Below are 20,031 nucleotides of genomic sequence, written 5' to 3'. Positions count from 1 at the left end.
ATCAATTATGTACTACTGCAATTTTGTCAAGTAGCGTTGTGATATCACTTGTCGAAGTACAGGAGCAATTATGTAATGCTGTTTCATATGATGTTATCAAGACCCAGTCAACATGGCGGCGTAATATGAGCAGGGCACATTACTTAATGGCTGTGGCAGATTCACCTTCACAGTGTACCATTTTCAGCTTTTAGACCATTGCTGCAACAATCAGTCGAATATTTTGAAATTTTGTGCTACTCTGACACTTTGCAAATTCTAACAAATGACTTACTGATTTCATAAGGCAGTCAAGTGCCAAGGTCATATGAGTCACAGTGACTCACTGGTAAACTCGGAGTTCCTTAATCAACACCAATATCCTTAACCACTGCAAATTGCTTTGGCACAACCAATGGCACATTATTGCACATAGGAAGTGGTCTGTTCTGGTAGACTATTCTAGTGGTCAGCAGCAAAAAGGCATTATAGCATTTATCCAATCCATGCCAACACCTGCATGGTTCTGACCATATTGTGTGATGCTCAGTAGCCCTAGCATCACGAATGAAACACGATTGAAGAAACAACAATTATTCTGTATTTCTGCAAGAGAACTGTTTGGAACCTACATAAGTGCGCCCTCTGCTTTGAGTTTTGATGATTTTGTTTTATTCATGCTTGTATGTTGTGACATGGAGCTGTGCTCTGGAGGGACACACAACATGCATCCTCATTTACTTTCACTACCATTAGCTTTCCAGTCTATGGAGAACTGACAGTGATGGTAACAACAGATTCTAGTGGCAGGACAGGCCTATTAACCGGTGTCATGTCAGAGAAAGTTTGTTACTGGCATCTTCTTTTTTTTAGTTGGTCTTTCAATCTCCTTCAAACAGCTCTTCCACACTCTCCACGTTGGACATGGAAGGGTCTTTATAATTACCATCCTTCTGTGCAGTAGGATTTGCATGGAGTCAGCCCTGGAATCAATTTTGAAAAGCTGCACATGAATAGTTCCAAAGATGGAGGCTAGATAGAGCCTGCTAGAAAACAATGTGAATTACGCAGCTTCTCCAAAGCTGACAGTAGGATGTGAAGGATAAGGGGCATAGGATCCATTTGACGTGGAGGGACAGTACTTGTCCCTATTCTTGCAGGAACTCTCCATGTTTCTTTAGACCTTACCTTTACTTTTTAACATAGATGAACATTATTCAATTATTATCACAACTTGACTGTTTACTGAACCTCCTGTTCTTTGCATCTCGTTTTTCTGAGTGTGAGCTGTGAGATATTTCAAGCTTTCTCTCGCTAACCCAAGAGAGTTTGTATTTGTAAGCATTCTCCTTTCATTTTATCGAATCCATCTTCTGTATTTCATTCCTATTCACCTCCACCCTTTCCTTTCCTTCTTTCCCTCTTCGTCCTTCTCTTAAGCTTTCCTTTCCTAGCTTCCTCCTTTCCTCCGATCTCTCTCCCTCCCACCATCCAGCTCTCCTCTCAGTATTTGCTTTCTTAGTGCCTACCTTAGATTCCTTCTTTCTTCCATGTGATTTCCCTCTCTTCCTCGCTGCCTTCGTTTTTTCCTTCATTTATACTTCCTCTGCTCCCACTTTCAGTGCCTTGACAATGCCAATTTCTCTTCGAGAGAATACCCCTGCGGGAACCTACTTCATGGGGCAATTACATAGCCACTGATTTTCAAATGATTATGTTGCTACCTTTGTCTAGATGAGGCCAAGGACTAAACTCTGTGTGAGCCTCCCAGCTCATATTTTACATCCTGGCAGGACTGTTGCAACTGCTCATCCTCCACAGGTTGATCTACACACATCTGCAAAACCAAACATTGTTTAAATACACGTTCTTATGAGAATATCACGAGTCATTGATCTATTTGCCACCTTTGAAACTTTGACTTCCTTTACATGTGCCATACAGATTAACAAGAAAATAAGTTAAGACTATATAATAATGGAAATGCCAAAGTTGGCTAAATTATGTAAATCTAAGCATCAACAACAATGGGCGTAGCTTGGTCAGTGTGATTGGGGTGGGGGGGGGGGGGTGTTTGCAATAGATCTCCCGACAATCATGCTCACACATGATGTTAAAATACATTATACAACAAGCAGGGTGCAGGAGAGGTGCTTCAGTGGAAAGGGAGAGGAATGTGTATTGGTAGGTGGACTAAGTGAGAGAAAGCACATTATTTAGTGAAATAACCAACATTTTTTAAGTCTTTCCAAACAGAGAAAGGAAATGAGTGTGTGTGCGTTCTTGTCTTTGTGTGTGTAAAACTCCTGGTGAAATCCGACAGACACCTCACCATACCCGATTGAAAGTACCTGCACCCAACGATTTATCACAAAATACACTTATTGGGGGTGTAAACCAAACAACCTAAAGCTACATACACCCCTATCAACAACAGACAACTGGAATTAGATGTCAGAGAATCATCTTGAGCATCAAGAGATCCAAAGGCAGATCATCAAGTGGCTTGAAAGGGAGACCCAATAGGAAAATCAAATCTTGTGAGGACAATCCAGATTCAAAAATTCCTTATGCAACTTGGAAACTAGGGCCCATATTTATACTTTTTCTCCACCGCATTTGCGCCACTTTTTGACGTGAAACCAGCGCAAACTTACAAAATACAATTAGATTTTGTATGTTTGCGGCACTTTTGCGTCAAAAAATGACGCAAATGCGGTGCAAAAATTTATAAATATGGGCGTAGGTGTTCAGTCATAGACAGGCCACCTCACAGTTCCCAAGAAGCTTGAATAGCTGCCAACTGCACTTTTAAAGTAACCCCAGGAAAGCTCTGGGATGACTTTACTGGAGAAAGTCCAGCACTTGGGGATGTCAAGGACTGAAACCCCTGGAACAGAGGACAGACATCAGCTTTAAAACACACCCAAAGGTGCATGTAGACATCTGTCTAGGCTTCTGTACAGCTACAGTAGCAACACCTGAAAGTCTCTGCTGCTGAAGGCCTACCCTCTCAAATTCCAAGCCTGAGACACAGATGACAGATCTGAGGAAAGAACAACAAAGCAACCCAAAGGGAGACAGTGAATCTAACAGCCCACGGAGAACTCAATACACATGTTTTGCAGCTGTGAGTAAAGACAGACCCTCTGAGCCCATCAAGGAGCCATAAGGAGCCTCCACTCCCCTACCACTGAATCTTCGCCATAACCCCGGGAGTGATGGGCAGACAAGTAAAAGGACACAGCAGAACCCTCGGGCAAGGAATCAGAAGGACATCCATCCCCCACGCTGAAGGATTCTTAAACCAGGAGATGCAGGGACATCTCTGCTCTCTCCGAGCAAAAATATTCAGGATGGGTGTGCCAATTCTGTCAGACAAACCCTGGAGCACAGAGAACAATAGAAAGAAGTTGTTAGAGAAAGGAAACACTATTCTAAAGCAATTCACCCACAGATGTACCCACTCTTGCATATATTGCATTGTGTTATTACTTATAAACTGCTCTCTATAGCTTTCGCAAGTCCTAAACTATCTGATATGTTTACCATACCCGTGTGAAAGGTTCACAGAAAAACATGATTTGCCCTCAAGTAAGGGTGGCAACTATCAAAGGCTACAGTAAAAGGAGGTGCCTAAAGAGGAACAGTCCATTACTTAAAAAGTTCTACAAAATCAGAGGTCAAGGGGATTAAACAGGCAAAAGTAAAATAGAAGTGTGGTCAAAGAATGGAGCAAATCACTAGATTCCCCAAAAATCACTGTACTGAACAGAAGGATTTGGATTAACTATCCCAGTATTCAACTTAAAGTGGCAGACAGAGCTCATTTTATTCTCTGCATTAGAGTGGTAGGATTTTGGGCTGCTCTGCTACTTTGGTGTAGTCCTTCATTGAAATCTCACTGCCATTCAACACATAAATCTTTCAAATAGGCTCCGGCTGTTTGTTTCATTTCAGCCTACCTGAATATCTGAAACTAATTACAGTTGGATTAGAGACCGACATTTCAACCAGTCAAGTTCACTGAAATGTTGCACACTCATTTTGCATCATTGAAGGAGCAGCAGAGTTCCCTCTAGGTTGAACTTTTCACATACCCCTACATTTAACACCTTGTTTTAAGATTCGCTCTCCTCTCCTCAAATTAGTAATGACTGTTTCAGAACATACATTCTTGTAGTACTGCAAGAAAGATGAATTACAAACGATCAACATGCTTACTTTAGTCTACACTGTAATTTTCCCTCTTGTCTGTGCTACCAATTAAAAAATCCCCTAATATCAAAGTCAGGATTCTGCATCTGCAGGATTGCTCCTACGTTTGAAGCAAATGTTAAACTTTCTTGTGATTCACAAAGAAACCTAGGAGGTCATGTGCACATTTACCTTAGACGTGTATTTGCACGAGTATTCAAACGTTTAAAATGGCATATACATAATACCTAGGAGGTGAACATTTGTGCATGTATAAACAAGACACAAATATGTATGTTCACATTTTGCTTGTTATTTGTGCTGTTTCTCAAGTGAGAAAATACATTCCACATGAATAAACCCTTTCCCTACACACCCATAAAATACGTGGGTGCTTTCCCTCCCACTCCTATGCATATGTGCGTTCCCGATCTGGAGATACTCTGCCCTGACAACAGTAAGTCAGCATGCTTTACCAGCATGGCAAACTACCCGCAAGAGGTATTTGATTACTCACAAATCCGCGTGTCTGTAGGTGTTTACCTTCTTTTGCAGTTTCGACAACAAACCCATTGTTAGCCATATGTTTGTAGTTGTGGGCGGATGGAAAAGCCCGTCCCTCAAACTCCCGCGGTTACCACCAATGTGGCAGCTTTCATGCCAGGCCCATTTCAAGTTTCCCGCTGGGTCAGAGGGTGGAGACTGTGTTTCCACCTGCTGGCCCAGTGGGAGACGGCCTACAGCATTGTCTCCGGCTCATAATAGAGCCGGCAGCAATGCTGTAGCGCGTAGGGTGTAGCAGCACCCATCGCAATGTTCACTGTCTGCAAAGCAGACAGTGAACATTGCCACAGGGCTGGCCAGGGGTGTCCCAGCACTTTCAATGCCAAATGTATGGGCAGTGCTGGGCCCCCCCGGGGCACCCTGTACCCTGTCTCTGCCAGCCTTTTCATGGAAAAGTTACTGCCAACTGCTAGTGGAGAAGGATGTCGTAATCCCCAGGGCTGCGCTGCTTGCAGCGTTGCCCTGGTTGATTAGGACAGCCAGTAATGCCACACCGTTGTGTCGATGAAACGTGGCGGTGCTCACGGTCCAACCGAGGCTCTACCGCCGTGGTCCTAATGTGGTGGTCGGACCACTGCATTGGCAACGGTCCAACCGCCACCACGACCCTGGCGGTCAATGGACTGTCAGGGTCATAATTAGGCCCATAGTCTGGGAAGGCAAATTTGCACTAACCCTGTTTTAGTGAATAACCATTGGAAATATATCCATGCAATTGGCTTTTTTTGTGTGATAGGTAAATTGAATTTAAGTGTGAAAAAATGCTGAAATGATTTGGGCCCTATGGGATTTCCTTTCCTGCCCCTTATTCTATGTGTCACACTCTCTGAACTCCAGCCGAAAACCTCATCTGTTCAAAGAACACTTTCTAAGGCTGAACTCTTTTTTGTAGTTTAAATATTCTAATATATAATCATATAAATCCGTCAGCAAGCCAGTGGTATAGTTTTATGAATCTGGAGTTTTTCACGTTGAACTGGTCACGGATTCCACACTGTGAGTCATGCCGAAAATTCCACAGCACCATTACCATTATTCAACGTCGCGCCGTGCATTCTAACGGGCAGACTCAGGAGCACCAGAAGATACAATTTTTATATGTTTACGAAGCTGCCAGGCTCCTGGTATAAATACTGCGCAACTGTTTGCACTGTTTCGCTGGCGACGCCCATCAGTCACCAGCGAGTAGAATGTGCGCAGGGTGGCGAGATTAACGACACGCGGGAAAAATGGATTGCTCGATGAAAAAGCGGAGGGGAACAACTACAGTGGGGATTGCGGGGGAGGACCCTAACAAATGAACTGTCAGCCGGGAGAAAGTTAAAGAAAATCTCCTGCTGTAAAGGCATCGGGCTGGCACTTCTAATAAAAATCAAGACCCCTGAAGGAATTAATTACATCAGCATTACAGCAAGAATTTGTGGAATTGCTGAACGCAGTGGCACAGGCCAGCACGAGCTGCTCTTTGCAAACCGTGAAAACGGCGGGAGAGGCTGCTCGTTTCTCAGTTGGTTTGCAGGATATTGTAAACGCATAATACAAATAGAGACATTTTAATAGACGAGGCTGTCTAGCCTCGTTGACAAATGAGGATGTCCATATTTTCTGGTTGAGGTAACTTAGGTGTCACAACTCTAATAGGATTTTTAGGATTGATAATATGATTTTATAACATATACATTTCCTTAAAAATAGTTTATTGAAAGAGGTACTGCTTATTAAAAAGCAGAGTTTGATTTTGTTTTGGTACTAAAAAACATAGAAACTGCATTTGCATAAATAAATGAAAGAAGAGGGGAGATTTTGGTTGGTAGGGCGTTACAGGTTCCACCTCGCTGCTTAAATGTATGAGGGGAATACATTTAAAAAACAAAGCTTTCAGACTTAGACAAAATTGACAGTTCTCAAATATAAGGATACCTGACGGAAATGGCTTCTTGAATGGGAAGTCTGCATTTCCAGAAAAAGTAAGAACCCGTAGGCAGAATATGGCAGGTGTGTATAATGGACTAGGTTAAATGGCAGTTCATTGTTTCAAAGGTATACTAATAAAAGTGTGGCTAATTTTGTTTTCTTGTGTCATATCTTGTTAGCAGCACTTTTTGTAGGGTAAACATAGGGGGTGCTTTGTAGGGTAAACATAAGGGGTGCTTCTGTCTGTTCCACGTGTGTTCCGTGTTAGGCAGACATGCACAAGGGCAGCCTATAAGAAACACAATAGGTGTTTTTTAAGGAAAAACTGTTGGCCAATTTTACACAGAAAGGTAAACAACATATCAGCACGAGGTCGATATACCTTGTGCTTCTACCTAAGGTTTAAAGATCTGGATTTTCTACTTGAGGTCTAAATATCCCGGACCTGATTTACAAAAGATTTTTTTTTATTCTAGTTGTGAAGACTTTGCTTCACAAAATCACAGGCTTTGCAACCAAGAAATGCTATGCTGCAGTGCATCAAAGTTATTTTACTAGTTTAAATGGTATTTCCAACTTGCGGAACAACTTTTGTGACATTCTAATCGCAATTAGGAGAGGGCATGATAGAGGCTTTTCATTCTATTTAGGGGTCATAATGATATGTATAAATGTTTTACCACTGCAGCTGTAAATAATGGACCAGTTACCAACACCTGACTTGAGATGATAAGTTATTAGCACAGGGAAAGGTATGCCTGTGGGACAGCTTTCCCTTCGGGAATTGTGGCAGTGGTCCAGGGAACTAATGCAGTCCCCTCTCCCAGCGGTGTAATCCCTAGATAATATTTTTTCAATGCACCTGTGCCTTGACATACATAAAACGTGAACATGGGGATAGAAGTCACTCACAGACTCGTTCACTGTGTTCTGAACCATTTGCAGGGGTCACAAAACGTCTCTCACATCAATAATAATAATAATGCAGGACGTTTTGTGACCTGCGAATATACATTTTGCGATGCAACTGATTAGTACATGAGTTACTTTGCAAAGTGCAGGGTAGTACACAACCAGTCGGACTGCTAAAATACTGACTGGTTTGCAGACTGCTTTAATGCACCTATCTTGGCCGGAGCAGGAGTGTTAGAAATAATTTCTTAGTTAGGAAATTGAAGTTGAATGGCTCCTCTGCTAACTTAGAATAAACTGAGGTGGCTTATGTTAAAGAATGATTTATCTTCTCCACACTGCAGTCTAAAATGTCACAGAACATGTCTTGGGGACTTAAGTGACCTTGTACTACGACCTCCAAGACTGTCTGAGACTGATTCTGTAGCACTACCTGGTGGACGGTTGTAAATCTTGTAAAAATGTTTCAGTAAGGTTAATTATGAGATGATAGCAAATAATTTCATCATGCATTTATGGTTATGAATTGATCACATACTTGGACACATTCAGACTGCTCCACTCAATCAATTTAGTCAAATACAAACCATATCAATAATAATCCATGTATTTTATTAGCGGTGAAATTTGTAATAATTATTTCAAGTACAAAGCTTACATGCTTTCTTTTGCAGTTTTATAATATGAGTGCAATTAGCTCATGAATGTGATGCAATTTAATTTAAACGTGATCCAGCAGAACAGAAACATACTAAGTTTGTAAGGTGACATGACTATGACAAGGTATATGGAGACTGCAAATGCCAGTGCGTTCTGAGGCACCGCACAGGAAGTTTCTAATGAAAGGGTCATTACTGTCCTGCAGATAAGGGCAATAATGCTGGTAGCATCCATGGCACTACACAAACAAACACGCAAATAGAACTGTGGTGCAACCTTAGTAGGTAGATTTGATAAACAGTGGTAATTGAAAGTGGCTTCACTGTTATGCAAAGCAGCTCCTGCTGTAACTCTTGGAGCTGCAATGAAAGGAAAACCCACTCAATCTTCAGAGTTGTTGAGTTCTGGCAACATCTCTTGCTTCAATGAGTAATACAGGCCCAACTTCCACAATAGAGGAGGAAAAAAAAACACACCATGGTCTCTGTTTTTCCACCTGTTCTGTGGAAGTTGAGCTTGTGCTATTTCCACCAAGGCACCAGGAGTTGAAGCAGACAAACTACTGCTCTAGAAGTAAGCTGCTTTCCTTTATAATTGAGTAAGGATTCCATAAAAAATAAAGAATTATCAGGGCGATTGGGCATTCCGGGTCTGGTTCTCCTGGTAATTTCTAACTTTCTCCCGGACTATCCCATGGAAGATTTTGCCCACTTTAAGTAAAGAATTTATCATTCTGATTGGGTTGGTAACTACTGTTAATAGACTACTCATAATGAGGGCCTCAGTGATTTTTCTATCATTTGTACTGTTATTTGTACTCCCAACACTCTACAGAATACTAATTTTCATATTTCTCTCAACAATTGTTTTGTGTTTTGAAATTCCTTATGAGTAGTGCGTTTTTTCACCTTGAGATTTCCCAGTTATATATTTTATGAATTTTATTTCCAAACTTTTCTTGCTTCGTATAAAAATACAGACTGTGGTACTCGCATAACCCACTCAGAGTCTATAAGTCAGCATAGGGTGGTCTTTCTTACAACTTCATATTCTAGTGATATTGCACATATTTTTTTTAAAAAAAACCAGCATGCTTCCTATTTGGAACAGGTATTATTTGATCGGACAAGGCCTCTCAGAAAATGTCCGTGACATTTATTTCCGAGGTTAAGTATGTTTGATACATTTGGTCACATGACATCACAACTTGAAGCTCTCTGTTTCCTGACCAGCTAAGAGAATTGTTTATATTTAAATCAAATTACTATTGACATTTATCAATTAACCTAAGTTCTAATTCTAGATATTTTTGTGACAGTGACAGTTTATGCCAAATGACCTCACAGTTTGAATGCATGACATGGAATCAAATGAACTTGGGATCGTCATTTAAGGGGTAAGGTTGTTTATTATTTTGAAATATGTTTTAATAAGGAAGCATGTGTATTTTCAGCAATTTTAGATTTTTCGGCGACTGTCTTCACAAAAGTGAATAATTTGTCCATAGTTAAAGATATCTCTTTCAGCATTTGGTTCACATTCTTCAAAAAGACTGTTTTCTTAATGTCCTTTAAAAATTCTGCGGCTGCATATTTTGCAAATTAGCATTTAGATTCCTTTAGTGTTGCTGATTGCTCACATGTGGCTCCATTGCATATTTGATTGACGACAGCTGCAGCTCTTGCACTCTAGCATTAATACTACAAATCAGAGTTTGAACTTGGTGATACATCATGTTGTTACCTATGTTGGACCAACATATGTTTGCACAAATTTCATTAGCATTGAAACTGTTTCCAACTCTAATGTCTGATAGCGCTGGCCAGTAATTATTGTGCGTGTTAAATAGGCCATTGAATGAATGTTGCCTCAAAGGGCCTCCAAAACCAAGCAAACATCATCAAATGAAAGGTATTCTGGAATCCCTATTGTTATTGATTGTAAAATATGCTGAACTGGGTAAAATGGAACTGTTTTTTTCTCCATACTAGATGACCCCTTCAAAAAATGTAAATCTTTTAGAGAAGTGGGCTGATAGATAGGAACAAATTTGTTGTTGTGTGTTTTAAGAGTTTAAAACTGATACACCCGAAAACATACCTTCAATGTTTATCCAGCTTCTTAGATTTTGCCCTGAATATAGCCGCCATACATGTGTGGTAGCAGAATACCTTTGACAGAATATCATCCTACACACATATTTGCTGAATTGGAGTAAATAATACAAGATCTACACCGAGGAAGCTGATATGTTTGTAAATAATATTTAGAACACAGTATTTATGACAGACAATATTGTGCGATTGGGCCACAATTTATGGTGACCATACTTTAATCATGTCAGAGGATATTTCTGTATGCCATATTCTGCCATATGATCCACTCAAAACAGCTTTGCCAAAATATTTGTGAAAGGCTGGTAGGGATTTGACATTGTTGTTCACATTAGAGGTATGTAAGAGCGAGAGGGCACGAAAAGTGTCATGAATGTACCGTCCCAGAATATATTTTACCTGCTCAAATTGGTAAAAGTTCATATGCAAGCCAATCAATTCCCAGCCTTTCCACTGAGATTGGCATTATAGCAGTATTAAATATAAAATGCGTTTTACTGTCCAATTGAAACTAAAGCAGTCCTGCTTAGAAATACCGCCACTGTCCAAATAGGTGTGTAGTGTTTTCCTGAGAAGTGTTGTTACTGTCTTCATGATCTGAAGATACCTTTATGTAGCCAGCAGTGTGCAGCCTATATAACAATGATTTCACATTACGTACTCATAAAAACTCAGCAGTTCTACTGGCACGTGCTGCTACTGCCCCAGTGAAAGTAGAGGAGCAGTGCTGATAAGTGGAGGTATTGTCTTATTAAAACTATAGCCACACCTTTTAGAAGTGACAGATTTACTTTGCCGCTCTGTCTTAAACAATTGTACTATTTCAAGGAGAAAGAATCCTGTCATTGCAAACTAGACATCTATTCACTGGGTAGTGAGCCACTATGGTTTATTTCCCACAGGCCCCTTCCCCTGGAAGGCCTAGTGTTTTTCCTACATGTATATGACTTGCGAATAACACTGCCTCGGCTGTATCAGTATCTGAAACTAGTATATATCGTAACTGGCCCGTGCTTCTGAAACACTAACAGGTCTGGGGATGCACATAATCTCTTCTATAAATGTGGAGTTTGTGAAAATGGGGCAAATTTTGCTATAAGTAATATTTGAAATTTACCCAATTAACAACACCTATTTAGATGTGGCATACATTTTTTCCAGTTTCCAAAAACGTATTTAAATCATCACAACTTTCTCCTTCAAAATTCTTTAAGAAGTGCATGGAATAAATCTACTATTCGAGCTGTCGACATCCCGGAAGTGCAAAATGCTAGACCTTATCATCACAGATAATGTGAAATTGGTCTGAACTTCACATTTTTCTAATGCGCATTAACAAACCCTTACACCACAAACCCAATCACTTTAAGCAGGCGATGCCACTCTTGACATTACTCTTTTTATCATGCCTCATAAGAGACATTGGCAATAAATACAGCCCCTGCAAGAACACGTATAGTTGTATAGTTAGTGAAGCAAATCCCTCTATCCTAATTGATGGCACGTCTATTCTACAATGTGTAGACAATATAAAGAAAACAGCATTCAAAGCACACAACCCATGCTTTTCAGATAATCTCCTACTAAATAGAAATAACTATGAAGATCAGAAAGACAGCAGAGATCTGGCAAAACTACTGAATTTCTGCCACATCTCAAAGTCTCAGTGGAAAACCACTGATGGAATGTTATAAAGATCAAAGCGTAACAAACCATGAAGCAATTCCAAACCATGATCTGTGTCTGATCCATATCAGTCTACATTAAATGTTCTGACATCGAAGATGTTTGTGTAAATAAAATACTATTGCTAAGAAACTGCATTCATAACACAATTACCTCTGAGCCAGAAATAAATCTGCCCCCACTACCCACTAACAACTTTCTATCTTGATGACACCACTCCATCCAAAGTACTAAAAAAAGTTATCTTTAGCAAAACAACTTGGTGTCATCTTAAAAATTCATTGCTAATGGAAAGCATTTTACGAGACTTATACATTGGACGAATAATGCCTCCTTGTTTAAGAAATAAAATCCCAAAGGCAGGCCTCGATGGTCTTTTCAACTACAGACCAGTCACAACTCCCCACGGCTGGAAAATATTCCAGAAAATATATCTGATAGCTCGCCCCAGCCAGCCTTGGTTTCTTAAAGGTTGCATCACATACTCAGCGAGAATTAAAGACCTAGATAACGTTAACTGTATCTTGGGCAAAAGCAGTACCTGCCTCCTTGTCCTTCTAATTTTATCAGTGGCTTTAAATACCCTTGTTCATCACAGGCTCATCCAAATATTTCAATCCTGCATGCATTTCAAAGGAAAGGCCTTCAGTTGTTTGGTTTGCTTTCTTCCTCAAAATATCTATTAGTCAGTCCTCCTCCAACCCAATCCAGATCACTTGCTGAGTTTCAAGTGAATCTACTATTGCTACCATGTATTTATCTCTTATGTGGAACGGCACAGCTGTGTATTCGGAGGAAGGAACTTGGGGCCAGATGTAGTAAAGGTTTTTACCCATTCTGTGTCTATGGGAAAAAGTGTTTGTACATATGGCCCTTGGTATCTGAGTACACCATTCTCAGATCTCAATCACTGGAGATATACTCCTTCCAAGTTATCTAGTCTCCGGAGTTATACCTCCTAAAGATGCAAAAATGGACTCCATCTCAGTTTCTTAGACCAAATCCAGATCAAATCCAAGAAAAATCTAATTAACCCTCCCTTGTAGTCATCAGAATTCTGAATTTGCATCATTCCCGATGACACTGCAGATCGACCACACAGTGAAAGCTATCAGTGATGTCACTGAGGCTTAGGCAACATTTTGCCTGTGAAAGTCACACAATTTGTGAAATGTTGCATATTTTGCAGATATGAAATTTCACATAATTTCTGCACATGGGAGCCTACTTCATGCATATGATGATATTTTTTCTTGCGGTATATCCTCGAGTTCATTTTCATGTGAGAAACCAGCAAGTAACCTTCATGCAATTTCACATAATTTCTCATATTTCTTTCTCAGTTTTGAACACCCATGCTGACACCTCCCATGGTGAGCCAACACACAGCATACATGCTGGTCTGCAATTTCTTTCACTATCCAAATATTTAAACTCAATATTGAGATACCTGAAAATCTACAAAATGTGAATAACAAGGAATTCAGCCATCTCCAAGCCCTTCTCTGGAGCAGCCTCTTTCTTCTTACCAAGACGATTTCATTTATTTCAGCAAGAAAGTAAAAGCTTACCTATTTAGAAGCACTTGAATTAGGCCTATATTGAGTCTGAATCCTGTGCTTTATCTTCTTCCGACCCAGTTTAAATCGTACTTCCTTTCCATTTTCTCTCCCACAACCTTCATCATTTCTCTTACCTGGAATGGAAACCTATCCATGTCTGTGCTAGAAAAAAAAAACATGTGCTCTTTCTACCTCTTTTCTCTTCTATGCATGATATCCCTCTAATCTCTTTCTCTTACTATCTCCTACTCTCTCCTTCTCTGCACCATAATACCACTAACCTCTTCAGGCTGATAAACCCAAAGCAGATTACATCTTTTCCACTAATGTGTTGTTTTACAACACTTTATGCAAGTTAATTCAAGTTATTCCTTGAGTCATGCATTGGTGCGCTTTGCACGGAAAGTAAGGAGCTCTATCGCCTTGTTGGCCCTAACGACTTGATTGAATAGAAAAAGAAATAGGAAATAAAATTGTACACAACTCTATACTCTTTCATCACGGAGTGCCAAGATGTTTGGCTAGTCATCGTTTTTAAACATAATGTTTATGTTTGAGCTAAAACAGGTGCAGTGCATAACATGAAGCCAAATATTTTGCAGTTAATCAAAGTGGTTATAGTACTGTTGCAGACACGATGGGGAAGGCTATGTTTGCATGGTAGTCTATCTATATACTCTTATGGTTGAACCATTGAGGACAGTAGCTGTACAGATAACAGTAGAGGATGAGACATGGGAGCATGTTAAGAAGGAAGGAAATGAGGCAATGTTTGTTCACTCAAAATAGTGATGGAAGTGCAATAGTTGTTTTCCAAAAGTATATAAAAGATTGTAGCGTTCATAAGCCAGGAGGCAACGAGTTTCAGACAGCCAAGAACGATCAAGGGAAGGATTAGGATTACGCCTATTTTTGAAAGAGTTTAGCAGCCTCCAATCTTAGTACAAAACTACTCATAAAACTATAGTTTTATTCACCCAGAAGAATTTCAGCTTTCCACTAGTTGAGGGCCAGAGTTCTAAATTGCTTTATTTTAATTCCATTTAATAATGTTTTGAGGGTAGAGGTGATGTTGTACTACATTTTGGCGCCTGAGGTCAGTCTGATATTGCAAACAGGTTAACTTCAGGTGAGGCATTTATTGTAGAAGGGCTAACACGGATGCCGATCAGGCTGTTTTCATGTTACAATATGAATGGATCAAAACATAGGTCGTCGTTTTGAGTTTAGCTTTAGGATTGATGTCCATAATTCATGTCATGATCAACAAGAAGTTGGATGATTTACAAATTAGTTTACATAATGGCGAACTTTAGTTGGAAGTATTTTATTATTTAAAACCACTTGGCCTGAGAAGTCCCGATATTAATGGACCTATTTGCGGCAATGAACTTCAGTGCTACGTAAGGTAGGATTACTACTTTCATTTTTTCAAGCTTTATTTTTTTTCGGTTTTTGGTGATATCAAAGAGGTCATTCCAGGCATAACTACAGTTAATGCTCAAAGAAACGTTTGGAAAATAGTTGCACATTTCCTATCCAATGCTATTTGGTAGAATATGCACAGAAGGTGAACCTATAACTAAGCTTCACAATGATAACTTCGAGTAAGTAGCATTTCCCTTCCTTGTAGATTTCATTTTAATAAATTCTCTGCCAAGTCATAAAATCAGAGATGATTCTTATGTAGAGGAAAAGAAGAAGAATTTGGGTAAGGATATAGGAAAGTGGAGGAAGAGAGTAATTTTGTTTTTCTATGTGCAGATGGAAGAAGTTCTTAATAGACAGGCCTACTTACTACAGAGATGAGCTACCTAGTTAATCTGGAATCTGAGCGATTTAAAGTACATTTGAAATGGGATAGAATTAGATGTTTAACTGCTAATGGTGGAGAGCAGAGGTGAGGACCCACTTGTCATCTAGACACGCTCAAAGACTGTTGCTCTTATCTTTATGTATGAGGCAATTCCCCTAAGGATCTTGCCTTAGTAGTTCGTGCAGTGTTGCTCGAAGAAATGAAATCCTCTCCCATGACATATATATTGTACTGAATGCAACTGGAAGCTTAGAAGGACAAGAAGTGACACGTTTCCCTTGTCCAATATGTGTGGAGAGAGAATTTTTAGATGGATTCTATATGCTCTATCAGGGTTACAAAACGGTCTGATGTGAGACCAGTTTATCTCTCATATGTTTAGTAAGTAGCACACATACATTAATCAATGACCTGGACAGTTTAGCGATGGGGCAAATGTTGCTGAGTGCTCCACAGTTATAGTAATGTGGTCATCTTTCAGTGCATAGTCCCCTGACAATGCATTGTGAATTTAAGTGGCCAAAGAACTGAAACTGGTTGATGAAGGAGTTGGAGGATTGCCCTGACAAAGTTGATGTTGATAGTCGAATAGTTACGCTCATTTGTTTTTCTGTTGTCAGAGTACGGGACTTTTTTTTAACCATGATGAAGTCAAAATCTGTGATATAATTTCCATTGACAATATGATTTTATAAATCTTTTGCTACTGTATGATCAACGCTTTTATATGGGCATATGCTGCTACATGTGGTTTCCGCAATCTGTCCATTTTCGTGAGATGCCTCCTCTTGTATGTAAGCTGATCAGCATGCTAGTGTTTCTTTTGATGTTGTTTTTACATTTTTTTATGATGGCGGATCTATCTCATTGACTACAATGAGATTTGCATCATTTTTCTCATTGCCCAAGTAGCAATTCAATTAAGAATGTGTTTTTAGAATTCTGCAGAGATCATTAAAAGTAATATTTTTTGTATTAGATGTTTCAGGAGTATTTTCCTTACTTTAATGCAGTCCACTTGTTTCTTTCATTGCATTGTCTATCCGATTTACTTCAATCCACAATAGGGATGGGGTTGACATTAATATGGTTCTTGCAGTTTACCCTGTGGAGTATTTGATGGCATTTTAAAGTATATATCACCAACTTAAATTATCCATCTGTTTTGGCCAAACTGTGTCAGTTGCACTAAAGTTTAAAACACTTATAGCACCTTGGTACGGCTGAAAATATCGCTCCATCTTATGGTTACCTATGCAGTTATTAGTTGGGTCTCATAGCCTTCAAAAGAGTTGTAAAAAGCACCAAATACAGTGTAATAAAGCAGTCAATGGCCCATTAATCTGATTCAAATTGGTTTTCCATAGTAATAATTCAAATACAATATTTGTTTATAATTCCTTCAGGAAGCAGTTTTCCCAAAAATGAGCTAATTAGGCAGTAAGGGCCTGATTACAACTTTGGAGGAAGGTGTTAATCCGTCGCAAATGTGACGGATATACCACCAGCCGTATTACGAGTCCATTATATCCTATGGAACTCGTAATACGGCTGGTGGTATATCCGTCACATTTGGGACGGATTAACACCTCCTCCAAAGGTGTAATCAGGCCCTAAGTCTGTACGATTTTGTCTAGTTTGTGCGTTTTCTTTAGGATAAGCTGTTCCAAAGTGTTAGCTTTTTCTAGCCTGTATCTCGGATATCCTCTTTTGTCTTTCCTGGCTTTACTAGCCAACATATTTTTTTCCTTTGAAATGTGTAACTGCTTTATCTTATTGGAAGAAAATATCCTGAAACACTGAGAAACACATCAACCTTGACTGAGGTCAACAAATTAAGATGAGGAAGAGGCCAGTTATCCTCAGGGGATTACGTAAAAACATCAGGGACAATAGAAATATTAAATGGAAGCAGAACTAAACAAACGGGACTTGGCGAGTCCAAAAGTTCAGTCTGTTGCAAGAACAAAGTATTTGACCCGGTGATGCTTGAAAGGGAAAAAGGGGAGAAATCAAAACAAATGAATTATGAGGCCGAATGCATGGGTTCGCCAAGATTAGAGAATCCGTGGAAAGTTAGTCCTAGACATGGCCTCATCAGCCTTTCTCAGTGATGCGCCAAATATGCAACCTTCCTGCTAAAAGTTACAATAAAGAGTTCAGTGGCGTGAATCAATGGCAAAGAACATATGCTAGAACATATGCTAGTTTTCTTGAAGATTTACATTCCTTAAAGTATATAGAAAGCATCTGAAGTATTCCCGAGGCCTTGTGCAGCTTTAAGTTATTGGCTTCAAAAACTGGCATGTTTTCTACAGTAAAGAGAAAAATTTCTCCTTTCATCTTCGAAATGTACAATCCTTCTAAATACCTAAGATTCTGCATCTGATATATTTTTTTATTATATTAATATGATTGTGAATCTGAATTTTGTGGTCAATGCTTTTGACATTCTTTTGTGATTCTTTGTGGGCCTGATCTCTTGCAGACGTCACTGTTTCCAATTGAATTGCTCGTCTAGGCTGATTGATAATCAAATAATTATGAATGGAACTATCTGTAATACTCTCTGTATTTGTTAATCTCTTAATATGACATATCTCAAAATCATTGGCTTCAGATGGCTTGTGAATTCAAAAGTAGTATTCAAAGGATTATGAGTTTAGGACACTAGCAGGTATAGTGCTTGCACACATAAGGCGTCAGATGATTGCTTCAGACTGAATCACTTTAGTCAACAGTTATAGATTAGGGATAATTCAACATCCCCTGTATAACATCATTGCCTTGCAAATCAAGTACAAAGTATCTGATTGATGCATGGGGCCTTTCCGTGATCACAATGAAAATTACTATTAGTATGACTAATATCATTTCAATTTTAGTGACAAATACAGTGTAATTGATTGAACGGGAGAAAGTTTGCAGAAGCTTCAGGATAAACTGGATAATTGTCCTGGTCAAATGGATAATTCCAATTAATTATTTTTGCTAATTTTTCATTTAATTATTTTTGTGATTATTTCTTGGGTGCCCCCCCCCCCCCCCCACACACATAAATATAGATATACTCATACACCTATATATATATGCACCTTACATACAGGTTAACATTTTAGTAATTACTGCGATGTACTGACTTCCGATGCAAGGCCTGCTACGTAATGACTACTGACGTGTAAAGCTGCTGATGTAATGGTAGAATACCTGTGTTCAATAATATCTAATTTTAGGCCTTGAGAAATTCCCTAGGTCGAAACTACTAGTGCATGATTTGGTCACAGTTATGTTAACTACTAAAGAAAAAAAGATTCGTCTACTGATCGTCTAAGATGATCAATGTGAATTGCATCTTTTCACTACATTGTGAAAGAGGACGTAACCTGCATTTTGCTTTCTGCAATAATTATCCAGATGTGCGTACAATAACTCTACAGGTGCAAGATTTCCTTCCTACTCTGGCAAACTGTTTTCTAGCAAACAATCCTAGCACAAAACGCTGTGCTTAGTGTAAATGGAACTATCCATGTGTAATGCATTTTTTCATTTTTGTTCTCCTACTTTCTCTTCTTCTTCAACCCCACTGAATTTATAAGTGATGTTTCCCCATTTTGCCACCCTGATAACACACATCTGCTTGATATTATTGTATTTTTACAATTTTTAGGAGGGTGAGAAACTACTTTTCCAATTTCCAAAGGTTTTGCATGTTAGCCCTTTCCTTTATAGATTTGGTGAAGATAAACAATAAGCCTGTAAAGTCTGGTGAAATTAGGATCTCTACACTTTTTTACATGTTTTTATTTCACCGGTAGAATATTTGTACTTTATCAGCTGGAGAAGCATATTAGCCATCGGAGTGTCATCTATAGAACACAATAAACCAATTCCCGCAGATTACAGTTATGGGTTTAACATATTTTAATACCGGTCATAACAAAAATTACAGTCTTTGTGTCACATCCTATATATGTTGTACACTAAACCACACATTCTCAAGAATGTTGGCAACTTCAAAATATCACAATAAAATAACATTTATTTGGTCGTGTTGCTTTACTTCTATCAGTTGTATTGGCTGTGGAAACTTTCTGGATTCACTAGGCAGATTGTAACAATCGGTCCCTTTGACTACATGCTCGTGGGACTTTTCCTTACTATTGATCCCCAAAACTGAGCACCAAATACACGCCTTTAGTTAGCTCTTGTTACTGACGTTACTAAAGTCGAGCAGTATCAGGCTTACTTAGGGACGTGGCATAAGATAGAAACTCAGAACTCAATGCAGCATCTAATATCAGTCAGTAAAAAAATGATCCAGCCACTACATTTGTTCAAAAAGAAAAAGTACTTTACTTCTAACTCACAACACAATACTGTACAGAAATATCACAGGGCAACCAAATAATACACAGCCATTTATGTGATAGTACTGTGAGGAGGGAGATGGCACACACTGAGGCCACTCCTCAGGACATGGTACTGTATGGTTATCCAATGAAAGTAAGCACATTGACCTTCGTTTGATACCTAGTTCATCTGGGCCCTATATACACTTCTCCAGCTGATAGTGGTTGTTTAGAGGGTGGATTGTCCCAAGATATCATTTTCCCCTGGTGTCTCACCC

General features: G+C 39.3%; 1 protein-coding gene across 5 annotated transcripts in view; it reads left to right on the top strand.

Moving 5' to 3' along the window:
• Nucleotides 1-20,031, top strand: part of WT1 (WT1 transcription factor) — a 212,430-nt gene that overhangs the window by 111,286 nt on the left and 81,113 nt on the right. For 4 of the 5 annotated variants that reach the window (XM_069223509.1, XM_069223506.1, XM_069223507.1 and 1 more), the window contains exon 4: nt 9,545-9,622. The exons of the other annotated variant lie outside the window; for it this stretch is intronic. In XM_069223509.1, coding sequence (XP_069079610.1) covers nt 9,545-9,622 — 78 coding nt within the window. The remainder of the gene's footprint in view (nt 1-9,544; nt 9,623-20,031) is intronic. 5 annotated transcript variants of the gene reach the window in all.

This window comes from Pleurodeles waltl, chromosome 3_1 (genome assembly GCF_031143425.1).
Source record: "Pleurodeles waltl isolate 20211129_DDA chromosome 3_1, aPleWal1.hap1.20221129, whole genome shotgun sequence".
Lineage (NCBI taxonomy): Eukaryota > Metazoa > Chordata > Amphibia > Caudata > Salamandridae > Pleurodeles > Pleurodeles waltl.
The sequence above is the reverse complement of the archived record's forward strand: the minus strand, read 5'-3'. Positions and strand labels throughout refer to the sequence as shown.